We start from the raw sequence: 18,003 nt of genomic DNA, 5'->3' as shown, positions 1-18,003 counted from the left end.
CGAAAGAGAGGTGATGAGAGAGGAGAGGGAGAGAGGAGAACAAACGGAACGACAGGGAGAGTGAAGGGAGAGGGAGAAAAGAAAGAGAATGCCCCTATTTGTTAATCAATCGGCCGTTTCGGAAAGGGAAAACTCCGAAAATCCCCAGAGGGAGGAAGAAGACGGGGGGCAGGAGGGGTGGCGGTGGAGGGTTTAACAGAGGAGGCGGGTACCTCCAACTCCTTCAGCGAATCCCGTAGCTTCTCCGGTCGGCGGTTCCTGGGGGTCCACGAATAGCCTCGAGCTACGGAGGAAAAAACCGAGAGGGACCTAAAGATCATGTGACTTGAACTTTTAAATGCAGACATAGGAGAAATACTTGAAAAAAGAAAGGTCCTCATGGGAATCTGGAAGAATGTGGCACCAAAAACAGGAAAGGGTTGAACTTCGTATCTGGGTCGAGATCTAAGTACGAAAAGGAGTGACATGGGGAATAAAGGGTGGTGACAACACGGCCCGGTGGAATAAAGAGATGCAGGTACATGAAGCAGTGCAGTACTCTTGACTGAATACAGAATGATGATCGCACTCATGAACTTTAACTGCGGGGAGAAATAAAAATAAATAAAACGTTGTTTATCATTTCAAGCACAATGGCCAAATATTTGCTGGTTGCAGCTTCTCAGCTGTGACGATTTGCTGGTTTTCTCTGTTTTCATATTGTTGGTAACTGATTACTTTGTCTTCTTGGACTTTGGATGGCTCAGAAAACAGAAGCAGCTTGAGGACGTCGCCTTGAGCAAAGCAAAACTTCCGTTAACTAATGACTAATGTCTGCTAATTTATAGACTGATCAATTGAAAGATAATCAACAGGTTATTTCTACACATATTCAGTCTTCCACTGTTAGAAAATTGAGAAAGTACACTAGAACAACTTCAGTTCATGAGAGCATCTAAAAGAATTTAGTTATTTCATGTTTATATTTTATAGTTTATAAGTATGAATCACTGCTACACACAACATCATTATCATCTAAGCTAGTTAGCAAAACACACACTACCAAAGAATAAAATGACCATAAACTCAATGGCAAGCACCAGATCAAAGCTACATGAGTGACTTTAACTTGAGTTTAAGATGATCCCAGTCATGATCCATTTTAAGGTCTGTGGGTGAGGAGTTCTTCACAATGATTCACAATCAGCAAAAGCCCAAATGAGGATTTGTGAAAGGGCGCCTTAGGGTTCCCGTAGATGCCTGCTGGGTTACTGAGCCAGAAACCCTGAGAGGAACCAACAGGCCACTGAGGAACCTGATTAATACAGCAATTATTGGTGCGCATTTAATGAAATGATCAAAAGTTGCACCAGCGTTGCTTACTCTCAGTACCAGGAGCTGTGTCACTCATTTACTTTTATGTTCAAACCCCAATGCGAGACCATTACTTACTATGTAGAAAATACATTGATGTAGTTACAAGTCTTATATTTCTGACTACCATATCACCAAAGCAGCAAAAGTCTGAAGTCTGCTGCTTACAGATTGATGTGGCTGCACTAAAGGAGTGAAAATATTCTACTGAAAGCAAAATGTCCCTTCATAAACACACACACACTGGTCCTTGAGGAGAAGCAAATATTTAATCGTGAGGACTTTTGGCGCTCTTGAGTTATCTCCCAAATGCAACCTCACAGTTAGCAGCACATATCTCAACACATACCACACCAAGGCCCCTTCATTTTAATTTCCCAGCCCTCCCTTTTCACATCCATCTCTAGTGGTTAAACAGAGGAAGGGAAGGATGCGAAAAAAAAGCAGCTAATTGAATTTGTGCATCTGCTTCTGCCCACGCACATACATGAAGTTCAGCGGGAGAAAAAAATACAAGGGAGGGAAGGACTGCTGTTTTCAATACGGTGCAATCACTCGCCTATCTGTTTATTTTACAGTCTCCCTCTTCATCTCTACTGAAACGAACCATTAAGGAGTGGGATTCTCTATTAAGAATGAGTGGGAAGAGGAGGTAAACAGATGCATACAAATGAGGGTGCGGAGGGGAGGGGGGGGGGGTCAGGGGAGAGAGGAGGGAGGGGAGGGCAGGGGGATGAGTGTTCGTCTCCTGATAAGGGTGTTTGTATTCCACTACTGGGTGAAAAGCAGAGAGAGAGAGGGGAACAGAGGGAGGGAGGGAGAGAATAGAGCAAGTAGGACAGTTGACTGACTAGGACAGTGATGGTTCTGGAAGATGGTCATCTACCAGTAAGATGACTGGGGCTCAAACACACACACACACACACACACACACACACACACACACACACACACACACACACACACACACACACACACACACACACACACAGGAGGGTATGAAGAATAAAACTGTTTCAGTCACTCTTTTGAGTTTCACTGTTGGGAACTTACCTTCACAGAAAAGGAGTTTATCATTGTAGTAGTGATGCTCGTGTGGATTGGCTGGAAAAAAAATAAAAAAGGCCGAGTGAAGGGTTTGATTTGGGATATAGACAGTGAAATAACACGGTGTGCAGGATGAATGATTCTGATGCAGATAACGAGGAACAGAGAACTAAGCGGGAGCTCAAACATCCTCCTTTAGCTCCAAGTGACCTTGTTGGCACAGTGTAACCCATAACCGTGCCTCATGGCCCGGTCACTGTGAGCAAGAAAGTGGCCAGTCTGGTGGCCGGCCTCTCTGGCAGGCAGGAACACCTCCAGGATTAGTAGTATTAATCAGATAAGGGGGTGAGGGGCCAGACAGGCCCAGACATGGGCACCTGCTCTGGGCCTGGGTGGGGAGGGCTGAGGGGGCGGATTTGGCTGCAGGGGACCCCCGGAGCTGCTCCAATGAGCTTGGGTCTACCTCTAGTGGGGAGATGCGGAACTACACTCTACTTCATGGCCACTTCGATGATACTGATATACTGACACACACACAATGATGTCTATGCTTTTACATGTTATACCCAAATGTCACAGGAAGAGCAACGTCACACACACACTCACTCATTTGCCACTTTATTAGGTACACCTAGCAAAATGAATGCAGTCTAACACAACAGACCTGCAATAAATCCTTCATGAGGAGGTGTTTCTGTGACTTAGCCTACCCTCATTAAAATAAATGGCCTGGACAAAATAATAGAAACAACTGTCAGTGCAGCACAATTTAGCTACAACACAAAACAGTTTCAACAAAAAAACGGACATTACAACCTTCTCGAGGGAAGGATCTAGTGCAACAGTGCTGTGCAAGAAGTTTTATTCAGGTGAAACTTGTTGCTTATTCAGTCATGAATATTTAACGCTATAGAGAAATATGCAAGTTTGTAAAAGACCTTTGTGCAATAAGGACAAAAATATTGAGGCAGAATATTGTTCTGAAATGAGTTTTTTTCCACAGTCTGGCTGAGCACACACACACTTTTGTGCTTCAGTGTCAACACAAAATATCAAATGGGCAAATTTTAATCTAATCTAATGTAATCAACTGTACATGTGATTGCATCATGACCTGAGCTATCGTTACAACACTGTGTGAAAATGTTGTGATACTTTTGGATAGTGATTCTGCTCCCCTGCTCTGTCGCTCCCCTCCTCCTCCTCCCCCCACTTTCCTCCATCCACTCTGATATCAAGCCACACTTTAGTAATCCTCCAAATGAAAGGATTTGGAGCGAGAGCATCGTCTCTCCACTGAAGATTGGAATGAAAGAGAAGGCAGCTTCTCAGATGAGAGAGAAGGGAGAGAACCCCGTGATGAGAGGGAGAGAGGAAGAGACGGGGAGACGCACTGTACACAAAATGAGGAAGAACAAAATATACATGGTGGGAGAGGAAAAACTGAGACAAAGAGAAGTAAACCAGTGAGAGAGAGAGGTGGAAACATCTGAGACCGGCACAGTAACAAAAGAAAAAACATGTGGATGGAGAGAAAGAGACTAAAAATACTCAGAATTGATGGAATGAAACAGGGCAGAGAACAGAAAGAGATACTGCATTTAAAAAGCAAAAGAGGGTTTATGCACTATGGTGAGTGACTTATGGTGCAAAGTGGACTCCCACAGAAATTAATGATACTACTTAAAGCTCCTCTAATCAATATTTGACATTAACAAAGCCTCAGTCTTTGAAACTACTGCTCACTACCTGCTCAGCATCAAACCACAGACAAAGTTAGCAACTAGCTTCTGAGCATAATGAAGCATTTAGCAGCTAACGAGTCAGATAGTTCCCTCAGGAGCTGGTGGAGACTAAAAGCACAACAGAACAAAAGAAAATGGACACAACTCCAAATGAACGCCGGTGTTTGCTAACACGTCTGTCATATTAACTGAGCAATATAATAAGGTGATAAAATGCCAGTATTGTGTTTAGAGCTTGTTGCGTCGTCTCACTGTGGCACACCGGTAGTGTCAAATATTCATTTCATACTTTTTACATCTGTAAAATGTACCAAAGATTTTGGATTAAAATGAAGTCATACTATTTTCAGCTGTATTTATGGAGAGCTGCCATTGGCCATTTTGAAAATGGTTGACTTTTTAGGTGCAAATTTGTACATATTCATCTGAAACAATTTTCAAGGTGTGGCTCATACAAGACAAGCTATGCATCTTTTTCATAAAAAACACACACATGCACACATAACAAAAGAGAAGCAAAGGAAGAGACAGCTCGTCCTACACTGCTAGGACCGTGGGGGAGCGATTTGAGCGCTTCCTGACGGTAAGGGAAGCCTCCTGGCCTGAGGCAATATGAGGCTGGACTACATGGGGCCTCTCGCTATGTGATCTGGGAAAAAGTCAACAGTTTAGTTTTCCTATCGCTGTGTGGCAGGACCTCGGGTCAACAGGAACACAGCGAGTGTAAGAGATAGAACCACGAGGGCCTAATAACCTGTGTGTGTGTGTGTGTGTGTGTGTGTGGTATGTGCATGTGTATATAAGGTTTTAGGGTGTAAATCCTACATACTAATAGCCTCTGTGTGGACAAGTGTATGTGTAGGACCAATAATTTGTGTGCCTGCGTGTGTGTTTACAGCTTATGTGAGCGTGGGAGACAGCAAAAAGCCCTTCTTCATATATAAGAAAAATCACATACATTCCAAAAACAAGACAAATTCAACTTATCTTAAACACAAACAGACATCCAATATAAACACTATTTACCTGGCTCTCCTTTATCGTAGTACTGATAGGTGCCAATATCAGTATCTGTGGGCGAGAGAGAGAGAGAGAGAGAGAGAGAGAGAGAGAGAGAGAGAGAGAGAGAGAGAGAGAGAGATGAACATCTAGCTGTCAGGGAAAAGCAGAAGACAGATCAGCAATTTCGCACCGTGGGATAAACAATCGCTATCAGCCAGTGGCCTGTCCCGTCTGCCAGCACCACGGTTTGAGCTGAGATAAGGCCCTGTGAGGGAGAGGAGGAGGTGGGAGGGTGGGCTGGGGGGTCCGAGCCAGAATGGAGGGGGGAGGCGGAGGGGTATTAATAAAGACAGGAGTGTGCCTTAACCCATCCCACCTGAGGGAGAGCCTCTGATTTACACACATGCAACATATACATTTAAAAGTAGACACACAGACTCAGCAGCCGGCTCTGAAAACATAAGAACCACACACACACACACACACACACACACACACACACACACACACACACACACACACACACACACACACACAAACTGCTGAGCTGAGCCTTTTTTGTCAGTGTTATTCCTGCAGGCCCAAAACCATAAGCAGCCAGACTCGGATTCGCACAACACATCGTTTCTTTATCGCTCCACGACTGTTGCTGTGGCTGCTGCTGCTCCTGAGGCCAGGTCACACTAATACAACAGGAGAGCTGATGGCGCGCACGCACACACACACGCACACACACACACACACACACACACACACACACACACACACACACACAAACAGAACCCTATTAGTAATGGCTTGATGTCACTTTTTCATTTCTGACAGGGATAGCGATACTATAACCTTGAGCATCTGCCAATAACAACCTGATACATTTTTCTCTTAAAAAAATAACCACGGTTTTCTTAAAACATCTGTATGAAAGCCCTCCATGGCAAAAAATGTCTTTATGCAGGTTTACCATTAAATCAAATGATTCTGTGTCATATTAAAGGACCAGTCCGTAGGATTTAGTGGCAACACACAGTATCAGGTGCATGCTACACCTACCCAGTATGAAATGGCAGAAGTAATGTAACTAGAGAGGCAGGTGAAGACAGATGCACATTTAACAAGCTACGGCACATAATTCTCAACCAAACCCAGACCTTCATTCATCAGAAGGCCAGAAACAGGACTGCAGTGAGATGCTGCTTGATGTGTAGCAAGCAAGCGCAGCACATAGCCAGTTTTATTTACAGCATGTTGCTCAAAGCTTGGCTACAAGCATTTGCATGATGCTTCAGTTTGTGTGGTATCAGACTAACCTATATTTGTGGGATTTCTATGCACTGAAATCCCTTCTTAAGGGCACAGTATGCAATTTCTGCTGATAGGGGTCTCTCATTCAAAACAATGAAAAGGAAAGGCATTGTTTGATGACATCGTGGCGTGGGATCATGGGAATTGTCGTCTTCATTGCTAAACCAATCACCTTTGCTCATAAAAATCCATCTAACATGACTAAAACTACTGGGTTTCATAACATCACAGTTAGGCAACAGCAAATTACAGGTTAGAGAATTAGGAAGAACTGGTCATCAGGTCAAATCTACCTCCTTGCACAAAGCAATAGAGAAACTGTAATGCTGCTCAGTAGCAAAGAAGCCATGAGATGTCTGCTCTGGTGTGCAGCTGTACAAACATGATCAACACATGTCACGGATGCACACAAGCAACATATAAAATATCTGTTTCGAGCATCACATAGTAGATGCTGCTTTTATGAATCCATATTTTTGTTTTTGAGGCGGATGTATATGATGTAAAGAAAGTGGCGATAGGGAGCGTCACACCTCAGTGACCAGGCCTCTTCGCTCAGATGTATCCATCCACATTTCTCCAAGATAGCAGAAGACACACACACAGCAGGAAAAAACAAACAAATAAGGATATGTCACCATCACTGAGGATATACACCCTGTCGTACCTTTGTGTATACACATAAACGCACAACACAGCCAGGCTCCAAGAGACACTATCTTCGTCTAAAGCTCAGCAGACTGTGAAAGACAAGACAGAATGGAAGGCAGGAGAAAACAAGAAAATGGAGAAACAGAGCATTTCTGTCTAACAGAAGAGATGGACTGATAGGTGGCGAGCAGGAAAACGCACAGAAACTGCCAGAAAAGTCAAACTTACATGACGCCCACTGGGCCTCTCAGGGAGGCATTGGCTGCTGGTTAACGTTTCTCAATGTGTGCATGAAGGTGATGTAGGCGGCATCATGTGCAGTTGACTTCATGTAACTGATCCAAAAGTAGTGTCAATATGACACTGAACATGTGCAAAGCAAACAAAAAAGATCACTGATAGCTGTGCTTCTGAGAAATGATCATCAATTTGAAAATACACCACCCTTAAAGGGGGACTCCACCGATGTTAAACACTGACGTCTGTTTACACTGCGTATGTGGAAAATGTTGGATAAAGCTTTTCTTCAAGTGATGTCACTTGAGTCATCGTTGGTCAGGGACGAAGACTTTAAGTTTAAAATGTTTGAAAGAAAAATAAACAGTTCATCAGAGTTTTGGGTTTCTTCGGTTGTTGCAGGTTGTAGCTTGTGCGTAGAACTGGGGCCTTTGATTTCCACCCTTTACATGGATCATAATTACATTTTCAGTGTGGACTACCAACAAGTAGGTTTTACTCTTTTACTCCTTCCTATAATCATGTACATTCATGTTGACATCACAAGCTACTTAACAACCGGCTGCTTCAAGTTTCATAACTGTCCTCACCACACTGAAAAAAATCTCTAGTTTGTTTAATGTTCAATGACTGTAGTCTGATTTATACTTGATTCAAACAGGGCACCCTCACTGGCAAACATGTGAACTTGTAGTGGGAGAGCTAAGTAAATGGCGTGACATGAAAGAAGCTTCCTTGTACACAAATGTGGGACTGGTCCCTTCGTCAACGTTAGTCAACATGTGTGTGGTCTCACAGAACATACAGAGGTCTCACTGGTTTCTTGCGTTGCTTGTGATCATGCTAACCAATGACACTTTAGAACAGTGTCAAAATGTCATGTAGTATAATGCAATAAACAGACATCGATAGCATGAGAGTCTGAAGAGACAAAGAGAAAGTGAAAACAGACAGAGTGAGAATTGGTGTTGACTGAGAGTCAGATCGCTAAAGTAGATACAGGCAAGGTGGGGAAAAGGTGTGAAAACAAAGTGAGTGATGACAGAAAGGGCCAGAGAGAGAATTATTGAGAGAGGGGGAGATTGAACATGGCGATAAGTGCTACCTTTGACTTGGAGTGAGCTCTTGGTGGACCACAAGTGCAGCTCAGCCAGGCAGAACGCCATCTGATGGAGGAGTGTAACCCAAGTCTGCAGAGGGGCACAAAGTGAGAGAAAGAACAAATGAAGGGAGGAAGAGACAGCGCAGACCAAACACAACCACAGATGCGTATCTTGACGAGATGACATAGCAGATTGACAAAAATAGGCCTCGGGGTCAAACAAAGCACGCGTGTAGGCACACATGCTAACATACACACAAACATGAATGACTGCCAGTTAACACCCGATGTTCCTGGACTGACAAAATCTGTAATTTCCTCTGTGGTGAAACTATAGCACAGATGGCAAAGCAGACAAGGCAGTGAGTTAATGGTGTACAATGAACAGTAACTGCTACTTTGTGTAGTAACTAGTGATTAAGTAACTAAATAACCATTACTGGAAGGCTTATTACTTTGTTACTTTTCAATATAGGGAGGTAAACTGATTCAGTTTGACCAGCGGCAGAGATGCAAAGTCTACACTTCCGGTCTTCACCTGTTATTTTTCAACTCAGTGCTGAATTGAAGTCCATTTCATTTTCAGCCTTTTTCCATACTGGTAGTAGTGATCGTTAAAGTAGCAGTGGAGCCATACTAGCAGTAAGTAACAGTGTTATTAGTTGCAATAGTCACTGGTTTTCCAGCAAGTGTGACAATGGAACTGAAATATAATAGTCTTTTGTGGCACTTTGTCCTGGGCTTGTTATACCTGTTTTACAGGTAAGTTGGAATAATAGTAGTGGGTTGCTCTACAGGTATGGTTGTACATTTTGACCAAAAAACTCATTAACAGGAATCCAAACAGACATGCACATGAACTTAGACTGACACTGAGACAAGGTCACAGGCCAAGGCTCTTGTACCTTCATTCACACATCACAGGTGAGCAGTGACGGACACACACTTTGGGGCTGACAGCTAAGACAAAGCAGGCAACATTCCACACATTAGGTAGTGAGCACAGAACAGGTCTATGACAGGTGTGTTTCTTAATTACAGACTTTATTCTGCACTCAGTTAACTTCTGTTCCTGGAGGGTTAAGCTGTTGCTTTCTTCTGGTCCTCTCTGTGGGGTTTCCCCTGTGGTATTGATGCTGTGTTATTGTATGTTGCAGAGGCACTTTGTTCTATCTGTGTGACCAGTGTCCCAACCGCGTATTGAACCATCTATGACGTTTCAGTAATAAAAAGAGTTTCCTACTGTGGAATCAATAAAATATCAAATACAACTGATACTGCTCACTACTATTACTTTTACCACTTCTACTATCAACCAATGCTACAACCACTGCCGGCATGACCACAACAACAACCATTATTAAAACAAGCATCACCACGACTGCCGCTATCGCTGCCAGTAATCATACTGCCTTAACTAGAACTGCTGCAACTACCTCTAGTGAAGTATCAGCAGTGCATATTTCAACACATCTGTACACGTACATCCATATAACACAGATCAACATAATACAGCATGTCACTGATAATATACTTTAACAGGAATGTTGTTTTTAAGAGATTTTTCTATTGAAAAATAGTGAGTGTCTGCAAATAAATATCAAAAAAAGGTGCAAAACTGACATACCCTTTCTATACACTACTACTGTTAGTACTAGCTACTAATATGTATGGTACTCCTCCATCTGAAAATGTCAATTCATATGTCAATGCTGCAAAAAAGTTTCCTGAAGTTCAATGTTTTCAGGAGGTTTAATAGTCTGCTTTGCACTTAGCTTGACCATTATTTTGATGTCACTGCATGCAATCTGAAGTTATACTGAAAGTCAAGATTAGTCCAACATGTCTTTGAGCCCAGTACTTGAGTTGAATTAGGCTAACTTCACCTTCAACATATCTTTAAACTGCACGTACAAAGGATTTTTTTGAGTTTGGCTGATTCTGAGAAAGCAGGAAAGAATTATATTTCCCAAGAACCAAACTACTCTAACCAATGCTTCCACCTGGAACAAAGGATACAAAGTGCTTTTGATAATATTAGGGTGAGACGGACCCTTGGACATGTCGGCGTACACGTCTCAGTGTAAATTACAGCCAGTGCGGCAAAGGTGTTGCAGTGTTGCTGCGTCGGACATCATTTCTCTATCTGTGCAGCTAATGCTCTGCGTCTCTCCATCCTCTCTCGCCCTCTTACTTTCTCTCGTTAACGCTGAGAGGGGGTTCTCTCTTATCTTTCCCCTCTTCCACCTCCTGGTGTGGGGAAAAAAAATCTCATTTTGCCACTCAACCCCCAAAACTACAAGTCCCAACAAAAATACACACAGATAACACCGGGTGCCATGGAAACGCTGGGGCTAGCATGGCAAGGCAGCGACGGCGTAACGAGTTTACTGACATAAGAGGATTCTTTTATCCTCTCCTAACCAGCTTTTTTTTAGAAGAAGTCAGCCCTTTTGGAGGGAAAACCTCATTTCAGACAGCTTTCATTTAGTTATTGCCAGTCTGGCTAACCTAAAAGTTCTTGAGACCTTGTTCTGCACAGCTGTCGGGGTCTCAGGGAATTTATGGAAGAATAGAAAAAACAAGGGGGCTGACACAGACACAGAAAATATGAGGGCGAACTGGGTGAGTGTGTGTTGAACGACAATGATGTGTGTCCACAAGCCCTGTGGCCACATAACGTATGTATCAGGACAAGCACCACAGAGAGAGTGGGACACTAACAGGGGACAGACAGAGAGGGTTTGTTCAGGATGAGGTGCTCTTGGTGTGTACTAAGGTGAATGCTAACTGAAAATCAGTCCACTTACAGTGGCTGTCATTCATCAGTGCTGTCATATCCGGCACATCAGCATGTTTGTCTAATGACTTGCCACTCCGGCTCTTTACACGAACATGCAAAGTCAAACGTATCACTCAGTACCTGCACTCACTTCACTTGTGCAATATAGAATTAGTATGGCTCCCAGCACATTGAGCAGCTCACTAACTACAATCCATGCAGACCTCTCAGGCCATCATGTGTCAGTTTCTAGAACAAAATCCAGATTTGTGAGGCTGCTATTAGTTATTTTGGCCTTGTTCTCTGGAAGAAACAATGTCTGGAGAATTGCCTCAACTGTGTTCACAAAAAGCATTCTATCTGACTAACAACTGGTCACTGTACATATGTGCCTGTGGGGTGAATGCGGTATGCATGTGCGTGATATTTTTTGTGTTTATTCTTGCATTTTCATTTTCATATCCTCCTCCATCAAGCTTGCAAAATCAGAGCTATCACCTCAGCAATTTGCTTTTAATAGACCTGCTTGTTCATGCTGATGAACCAATTTCTTGCTCTTCACGTTCATACAGAAACATCTCAGGAGAAAGAAAAAGCAAAACAAAATGTGAATGAATGCTTGTTTCCATCCACAACTGACGTGTGATTATTAGGTTGGTTCATCGAGATAAGCAGTAGATAGCGGCAGTTAACCTTCAACGCAATTCTATTAACGCTAAGAAACACTGATGACTAAATGTATGAAGCACTGAAAAACAAACTGCTATCACGTTTGCGCACACACTGGCATACACAGCCACAGCAGACACACACACACACACACACACACACACACACACACACACACACACACACACACACACACACACACACACGCAGCATGCTGCACAGGTCCTGGACAGCTGCCACACTCATTCTGACTTCTGGTTGGGGTTGCTGTGGGTTACCTGTCCCCCCGCAGAGCTTTGTGGGGGTGTGCAGCCAGTGTACAGAGGGTTGTGTGAGGGGTGGGGGGGTCTAGGTTATTGTACCCTGTCTTTACACTAGTAAAGAGGCTGCTTTAACATCAAAGGAGGGGTGGGAAAACACACGACTCCTCTTTCAAAGACAGTCCACAGGAACTACGACCTTGTCTGCTCTCTGCATCTCTTTCTCTGCTCTTCTTTCACTGTCCCCTCTGGGTGGTTACGGAGTGTGAGAGTGTGTGTGTGTGTGTGTGTGTGTGTGTGTGTGTGTGTGTGTGTGTGTGTGTGTGTGTGCAAAGACGAACAAGAGCACCAGAGAGTCTCTTTGTACGAGTGTGCTTCGATATGAGTGTGTGTGAAAGACAGAACTTTAAGTAAATATTTGTTTGAGACTGCTTCTCTCACAGTGAAAGAGAAACAATGGAGGCCTTTCTAAGATCTCTGCATTGCCATCCTGTCCCATCTCTCACTCTTTCTAGCTCTCAACAGCCACAATCCAAACAGACATTCATTTAAGCTAATAGAATTTAACATTGGGCTATTGTTCCAGACATGCCCTGAGCGACTACAGTGGGTATATCCTCATGTATATACAGCACAAACACACTGGGTTTGAATCTGACTGACGGCCTGTCTAATGTGCCGTTCCTCCACATCCTGTCCCTGAAGGAGGAATGACGTGTGTCTACTATATATAAAACCAAACAGGTTGTCTTGAGTGATATGATGAGATGATGACAGTGAAAATGACAATTTTGTCCAAACTCTCCTTAGCAGAGGTGAGAGGCAAATGTACGGTGTGACAGAAGGGACAATCAGTGGCCCATCAATTGCTCTGGCAAAGGAAAGAAAAGCTTATGGATGAGATGAGCTGAGACGCTTTGTTACCCTCTAAATACCTTGTTGGAACCACACAGACTTGGTCTAAATGTAAAGGACATATTGACTCATTGTGGAATTTGGCGGTGGATTGAGCTGAGAAGTCTCAAATCATCAAAATTTTAAATTACATGTGGTTTTAGTTTTAGATTTTAGACTTTGCGCCATAAAGGTACAGAACAGTAATTCCCATAGTGTGGGACGCAGCCCATGGTGAGCTGAGAAGGTATCGCAGGAGTGCCAAGAGAGGCCATTTACATCAAATAATTTCAAATTAAAGAATTTTCAATTTTGTTATAAAGTTCGGAAAAAACAGAAAATATTTAGGATTAAATCTTAACAGATCAAAAAGTAATCAGAACTAATAAATCAAAATGAATCACTGGGGCCAGAGGACATTCCCCTGCCTGTCTGTGATATGCTCAGAGGTGCTAGCAGCAAACGAGGCCATGAAACTGTGCAAGCTGCACCACCATCGACAAATTAGACCTGGACAGTATTCATCCAAGCCTCAAGAGTTTTTTGAGAACAAGATGAGAATCCACTTGTGTCACTGGGAGTGAAAACACCAAGGCAGCGGAGGCTCGGAGTCAACTTTTAACCTCACACACTACAGCGGAAACCATTTTTGAAACTCTTGTCTTCATGCTTTCCAGTGAAATAGACTGGACTGTGTGTGTGGGCCCCAGCACTGACAGAGCTCAGACCACGGTGGGAAACTCACTGGAGGTGTGAAAAGGGTCAAACACGTGGCTCCGCTGGGAGGTTTTGGACGAAGCATGAGAACAGTAAATCTTCAAAAGTGGTCCACTGCAGTCCACTGGGGATGGACAGCGACCACGGGCGGCTTCTCCTGCACACTGACCGATTCAAGTGGTTTTGTGAGTTGGTGTATTTGTTCAAAATTCTTGGCTACTCAAATTGACTCAATCTATCCCTCCAAGGAAAAGCATGACCATGTTTCATGTCCTGTGACAATCTGTGTGAATTTTTCAACAAAGAGGAGAGGCAGATCCTGACCTCCATGACAGGTGCCATCAGAGAGCACCTGCAAACCCTGAGGAGGCAGCTCCGGGAGTACTTTCCTGTGCTCAGCGAGCAGCACAGCTGGATCCAGAATCCATTTGCCCCCTGTAATGAGGATGCCATCGCAGGTCTCCGTTCCAGGGAGCAGGGCAGCTTTGTGAGATATGTTGTGATACTGCTTTGAAACTCATCTTCACACTGGAGCACTTGGCATATTTGTGGATGCATGTTTACTTGGAATACACTGTGTCTAACAAGGCATTGATGTGTCTGATGCCTTTTGCTATCACTTATCTGTGTGAAACTGGATTTTCAGCACTTGTGACTTTAAAGTACAAAGTACAGGAAATAACTAGATGATAGAGGCCCGATGTTCGCCTAAAGGTGAGGTCCTTTCATCCAGACATCAAGCCTTTGACAGCTGCTATGCAACATTCTCATTAGGTGAGTTGCAGGTGATGCAATGCGATGTTACCCAACGTGCGATTCCTATCTAGTGCATGAATCTGGATAAAGTGTTTGTGGATGGTCGAACAGACACTGGAGTTGATGCTGTGTTACAGTCAATTTATGGACTTGTGAGAATAAATGCTTTGTTTTGTGCTCTTAAACGCCTACATTACACAGCAACGAGCCCGGGTTGGATGTAGTGAAATTTTATGCATAAGCTTTTATCATCCACTGTCATATAGATACAGACTTAATTCACTGTCTACATGTAATGTCTTACATTTGTTGCTTTGTAAATTGGTGTATGTGGATGCATTATTATGGACAATATGGACTTCTGAGAGTGAGCGCGTTGTTTTGTGCTGTTGAACGCCTCAAATGTTACACAGAAATGAGCCCAGCGGTGATGGATAACTGCATCAGAATGCACGTTTTGAAAAATATGCAAATTTACAAATTGTGGATAGATTATGAATTGGTTCTGCATTGCTGCAGGACCACGTTCACATAGAATTTTTCGGTTAATGAGTGGGCTGCAGATGGTTTCCTGTTGGACTGCAGCATCTTAAGTTAGAGAAGGGCTGGTGGCATCCTCAACCAATGACTGCTACTGACACGACTGATTTCTAGAAACGGAAACTTTGCAACAGATGTGAGGTTATACAAATGAGTTCAAATTCTGCGATCACCGCAGGGTCTATTAGGGTCTTAGTCCAGGATCTGGAGCTCCACTGCAACAAGAGACAGACAGGCCTGAAATGAAGGCAGGCTCACAGACATTTTGTTTGACATCTCAAGAATCCTTTCTTACAGATTTACACTCTCTCTCTCTCTCTCTCTCTCTCTCTCTCTCTCTCTCTTTCTCTCTCTCTCTCTCACACACACACACGCACACACACACACGCCAGAGGCAGTGCTGTCAGCTGCTGCAGTGGTCCCATCACTGTGAAAGGAGTGATGCGGTAAATTACAGGGTTAAAGAGCTGCCATAGGGTGACTGACACAAGGCCATCACAGCCTTGCCTCATTCTCCCGCCCCCAATACACACACCCCCCGTCATTACGCATCACACACACACACACACTTACACATTCTCTCCTCACCTGGCTCTGTGTAGGTTTGTCTGTCAGTTTTTCCTTCCCTTTTCCTTTTCTCATGTACCTTCACTTATCATCCCTCTGCCTACTTGTCCCTCGCCTTTTATCTTTTTTTTCTCCTCTTCTTGTCTCCCATGTTTTTCTGAGGTACCTCCTATTAGAAATGCATTAAGCTTTCTGACCCCGTCTGCAAGCTTTCACTCCCTTTCGGGCAATTTTTACTCTCTTCATTCTTTGTGTCGTCTCTCTCAAAGGACAGTATTTCAGTGTGTCTGATTTTCTCTTTCTCTCTTGCAAGTTTTATTCTACTCTTTATTGTCTCACGTCTCTCAAAGGAGAAAGTTTCAAATTTTCTGACTTTTTCTCCACAACCTTTATCTCTAGCAGACGTTCTCTCTCAGCTACTGCCTGGTCTTGTTTTGGCTCTCAGAGAAAACTCTGGCAAACACGAAGAACATACAAAGAGCGACCAGAAAGTATATCCACTGAGAGAGATAGGTAGGGTAACGGTGTGTAATTGTGAGTGTATGAGTGCATATTTTCCAATCTGAGCTGCCTTGGAGTTTCTGCCAAGTCTCAGCCATACACTCATGTATTCAGTAAACACACTCAGGCACTCAAGTCAGTACTACATCGCACACAGTCCAATCTCTCAGACGTCTGATATGTGAACTCATATGGAACCCAAACACATACGTATGCATGGAACGGCATATACAGTATGATGCATACTCTCCTATCTTTTAACCTTGTGATACCTGAGGAAATGTACACATGCAGACATTTACATACATATGAAACCATACACACACACTCCCACAAGCCCTTATCTTCAGTATATTCTTGAGGGAGAAGTCCTCATGCTTCCAGTCTCATATCAGAGCAAAGGAAGGTGGACACAATCTGAAAACATGCCTCTAAAGAAACTGAGATCATGAGAAGTGAAAAACTGGATAAAACAAAGAATCCAAGCCCTGAAAGGAGCCTAACACACTTCATGGGAGGACTCTGACCACTGAGACAACAGATAAGAGGGCGTCTATGCAGTGGAGAGGAGACTTGTGCAATACCAATGCAGAACATAGTAAAACAATGCAAACCTACTGTAATAAGTGCCATGCAAGCAACCTTACTAAAAGATTTATAATGCAACATGATAAAATTTGGTCACATCAGTCACGTTGATAAGCAGACCAAATCAGTGGGCCAAACAACAATAACTACCTTCCTGTTGTTTTCAGATCACCACCATGCACCCATCACCCCTCCACACCTCTGGTGTAAGCTAAAGAAACTGAAAGGTTTTGGATGACATTTCCCGTAAAAGGCAGTTAAACAGTGAGCAGCTCCAGAAAAAGACGTCTCAACAGCTACTGCTGATATGGCCATTGACACGGAAGTTGCAGTAAAGGTGGCTAGAAGCTGTTTTTGACACCAATCAAGAGACATGTCAATTCTGGAGTTGTTATTTTTGTACTTGGAGTTACAATAAGTTGTACAGCTGCGTCAATCACATACAGCCTTGCCATTTTTCTGGCCCTGTTTTTCATGAATGGAGCTAGGTAGCTCTGTAAAAAGACATCATTCCCCTTCTTAATCCTGACTACTGAGCTCCGATTCATCAACTGTTTCTTCAAACCCGGCAAATAGCTAACAATGGGCACGACACCAGACCCACTGTGTCGTCTTGTGGTGTATTGTGGGGTGTAATGAAAATTGTACCATCTAAGGGTCACCGGTGGGGGTTTAGGAGTTCTAGTGAAGCTCTATTCTGCTGAATCCTCTCTCCCTCACTGACTGTCTCTCAGTCACACTACTTCAGTGGTTTTGGTGAGGACCTAAGGCGTTACAGAACTTGACCCCCTGAGAAGAGAAAAAGAGGGGACGAACTGAAAACTATTTTCTTCAGAGTGAAAGTGCTGCGAGGCCTGGCGGCAGTGCACGCACACACACACACACACACACACACGCACACACACAACTACAGGCAAGTACAGTGCATCTTCTCAACTGTCCCATTACAAGACAGAGGGTCTGGTGCAGGAGAGTGGAGGGTGGGCAAAGTGGCGCCAGGCAGCAGGCTGAAAACCTTTCACACACACACACTTAACAAAGTCCCACAGGAGCCCATTCAGCTGTCGGCAGAAGAAGAATAGAGGTGATGGACAGGCAGAACAAAATGAGGTAAAGGTAATACTATTCAAGAGAGGTGACAGGTACAGTCACGATGTATGCATGTGCACATGTGTGCGTGTCTGAGCGTTTTACGGGATGAGTCAATCAGCAGGAAAATGAAGCTGCAGTGACATGACCGCTGGGCAAGTCTCTCTATCGAGTGGCCAATGTGTGTGTCTCAGAAAATGT

At 43.6% G+C, this 18,003-nt stretch overlaps 1 protein-coding gene across 1 annotated transcript in view; it reads right to left on the bottom strand.

Moving 5' to 3' along the window:
• The window catches only part of wdpcp (WD repeat containing planar cell polarity effector), a 71,627-nt gene that overhangs the window by 41,036 nt on the left and 12,588 nt on the right, over positions 1-18,003 (bottom strand). The window contains exons 2-5 of the mRNA XM_076742468.1: positions 8,443-8,527; positions 5,172-5,216; positions 2,407-2,457; positions 213-283 (exon numbers count right to left, since the gene is read on the bottom strand). Coding sequence (XP_076598583.1) covers positions 213-283; positions 2,407-2,457; positions 5,172-5,216; positions 8,443-8,503 — 228 coding nt within the window. The 5' untranslated portion in view covers positions 8,504-8,527. The remainder of the gene's footprint in view (positions 1-212; positions 284-2,406; positions 2,458-5,171; positions 5,217-8,442; positions 8,528-18,003) is intronic.

This window comes from Chaetodon auriga, chromosome 11, assembly GCF_051107435.1.
Source record: "Chaetodon auriga isolate fChaAug3 chromosome 11, fChaAug3.hap1, whole genome shotgun sequence".
Classification (NCBI taxonomy): Eukaryota; Metazoa; Chordata; class Actinopteri; order Chaetodontiformes; family Chaetodontidae; genus Chaetodon; species Chaetodon auriga.
The sequence above is the reverse complement of the archived record's forward strand: the minus strand, read 5'-3'. Positions and strand labels throughout refer to the sequence as shown.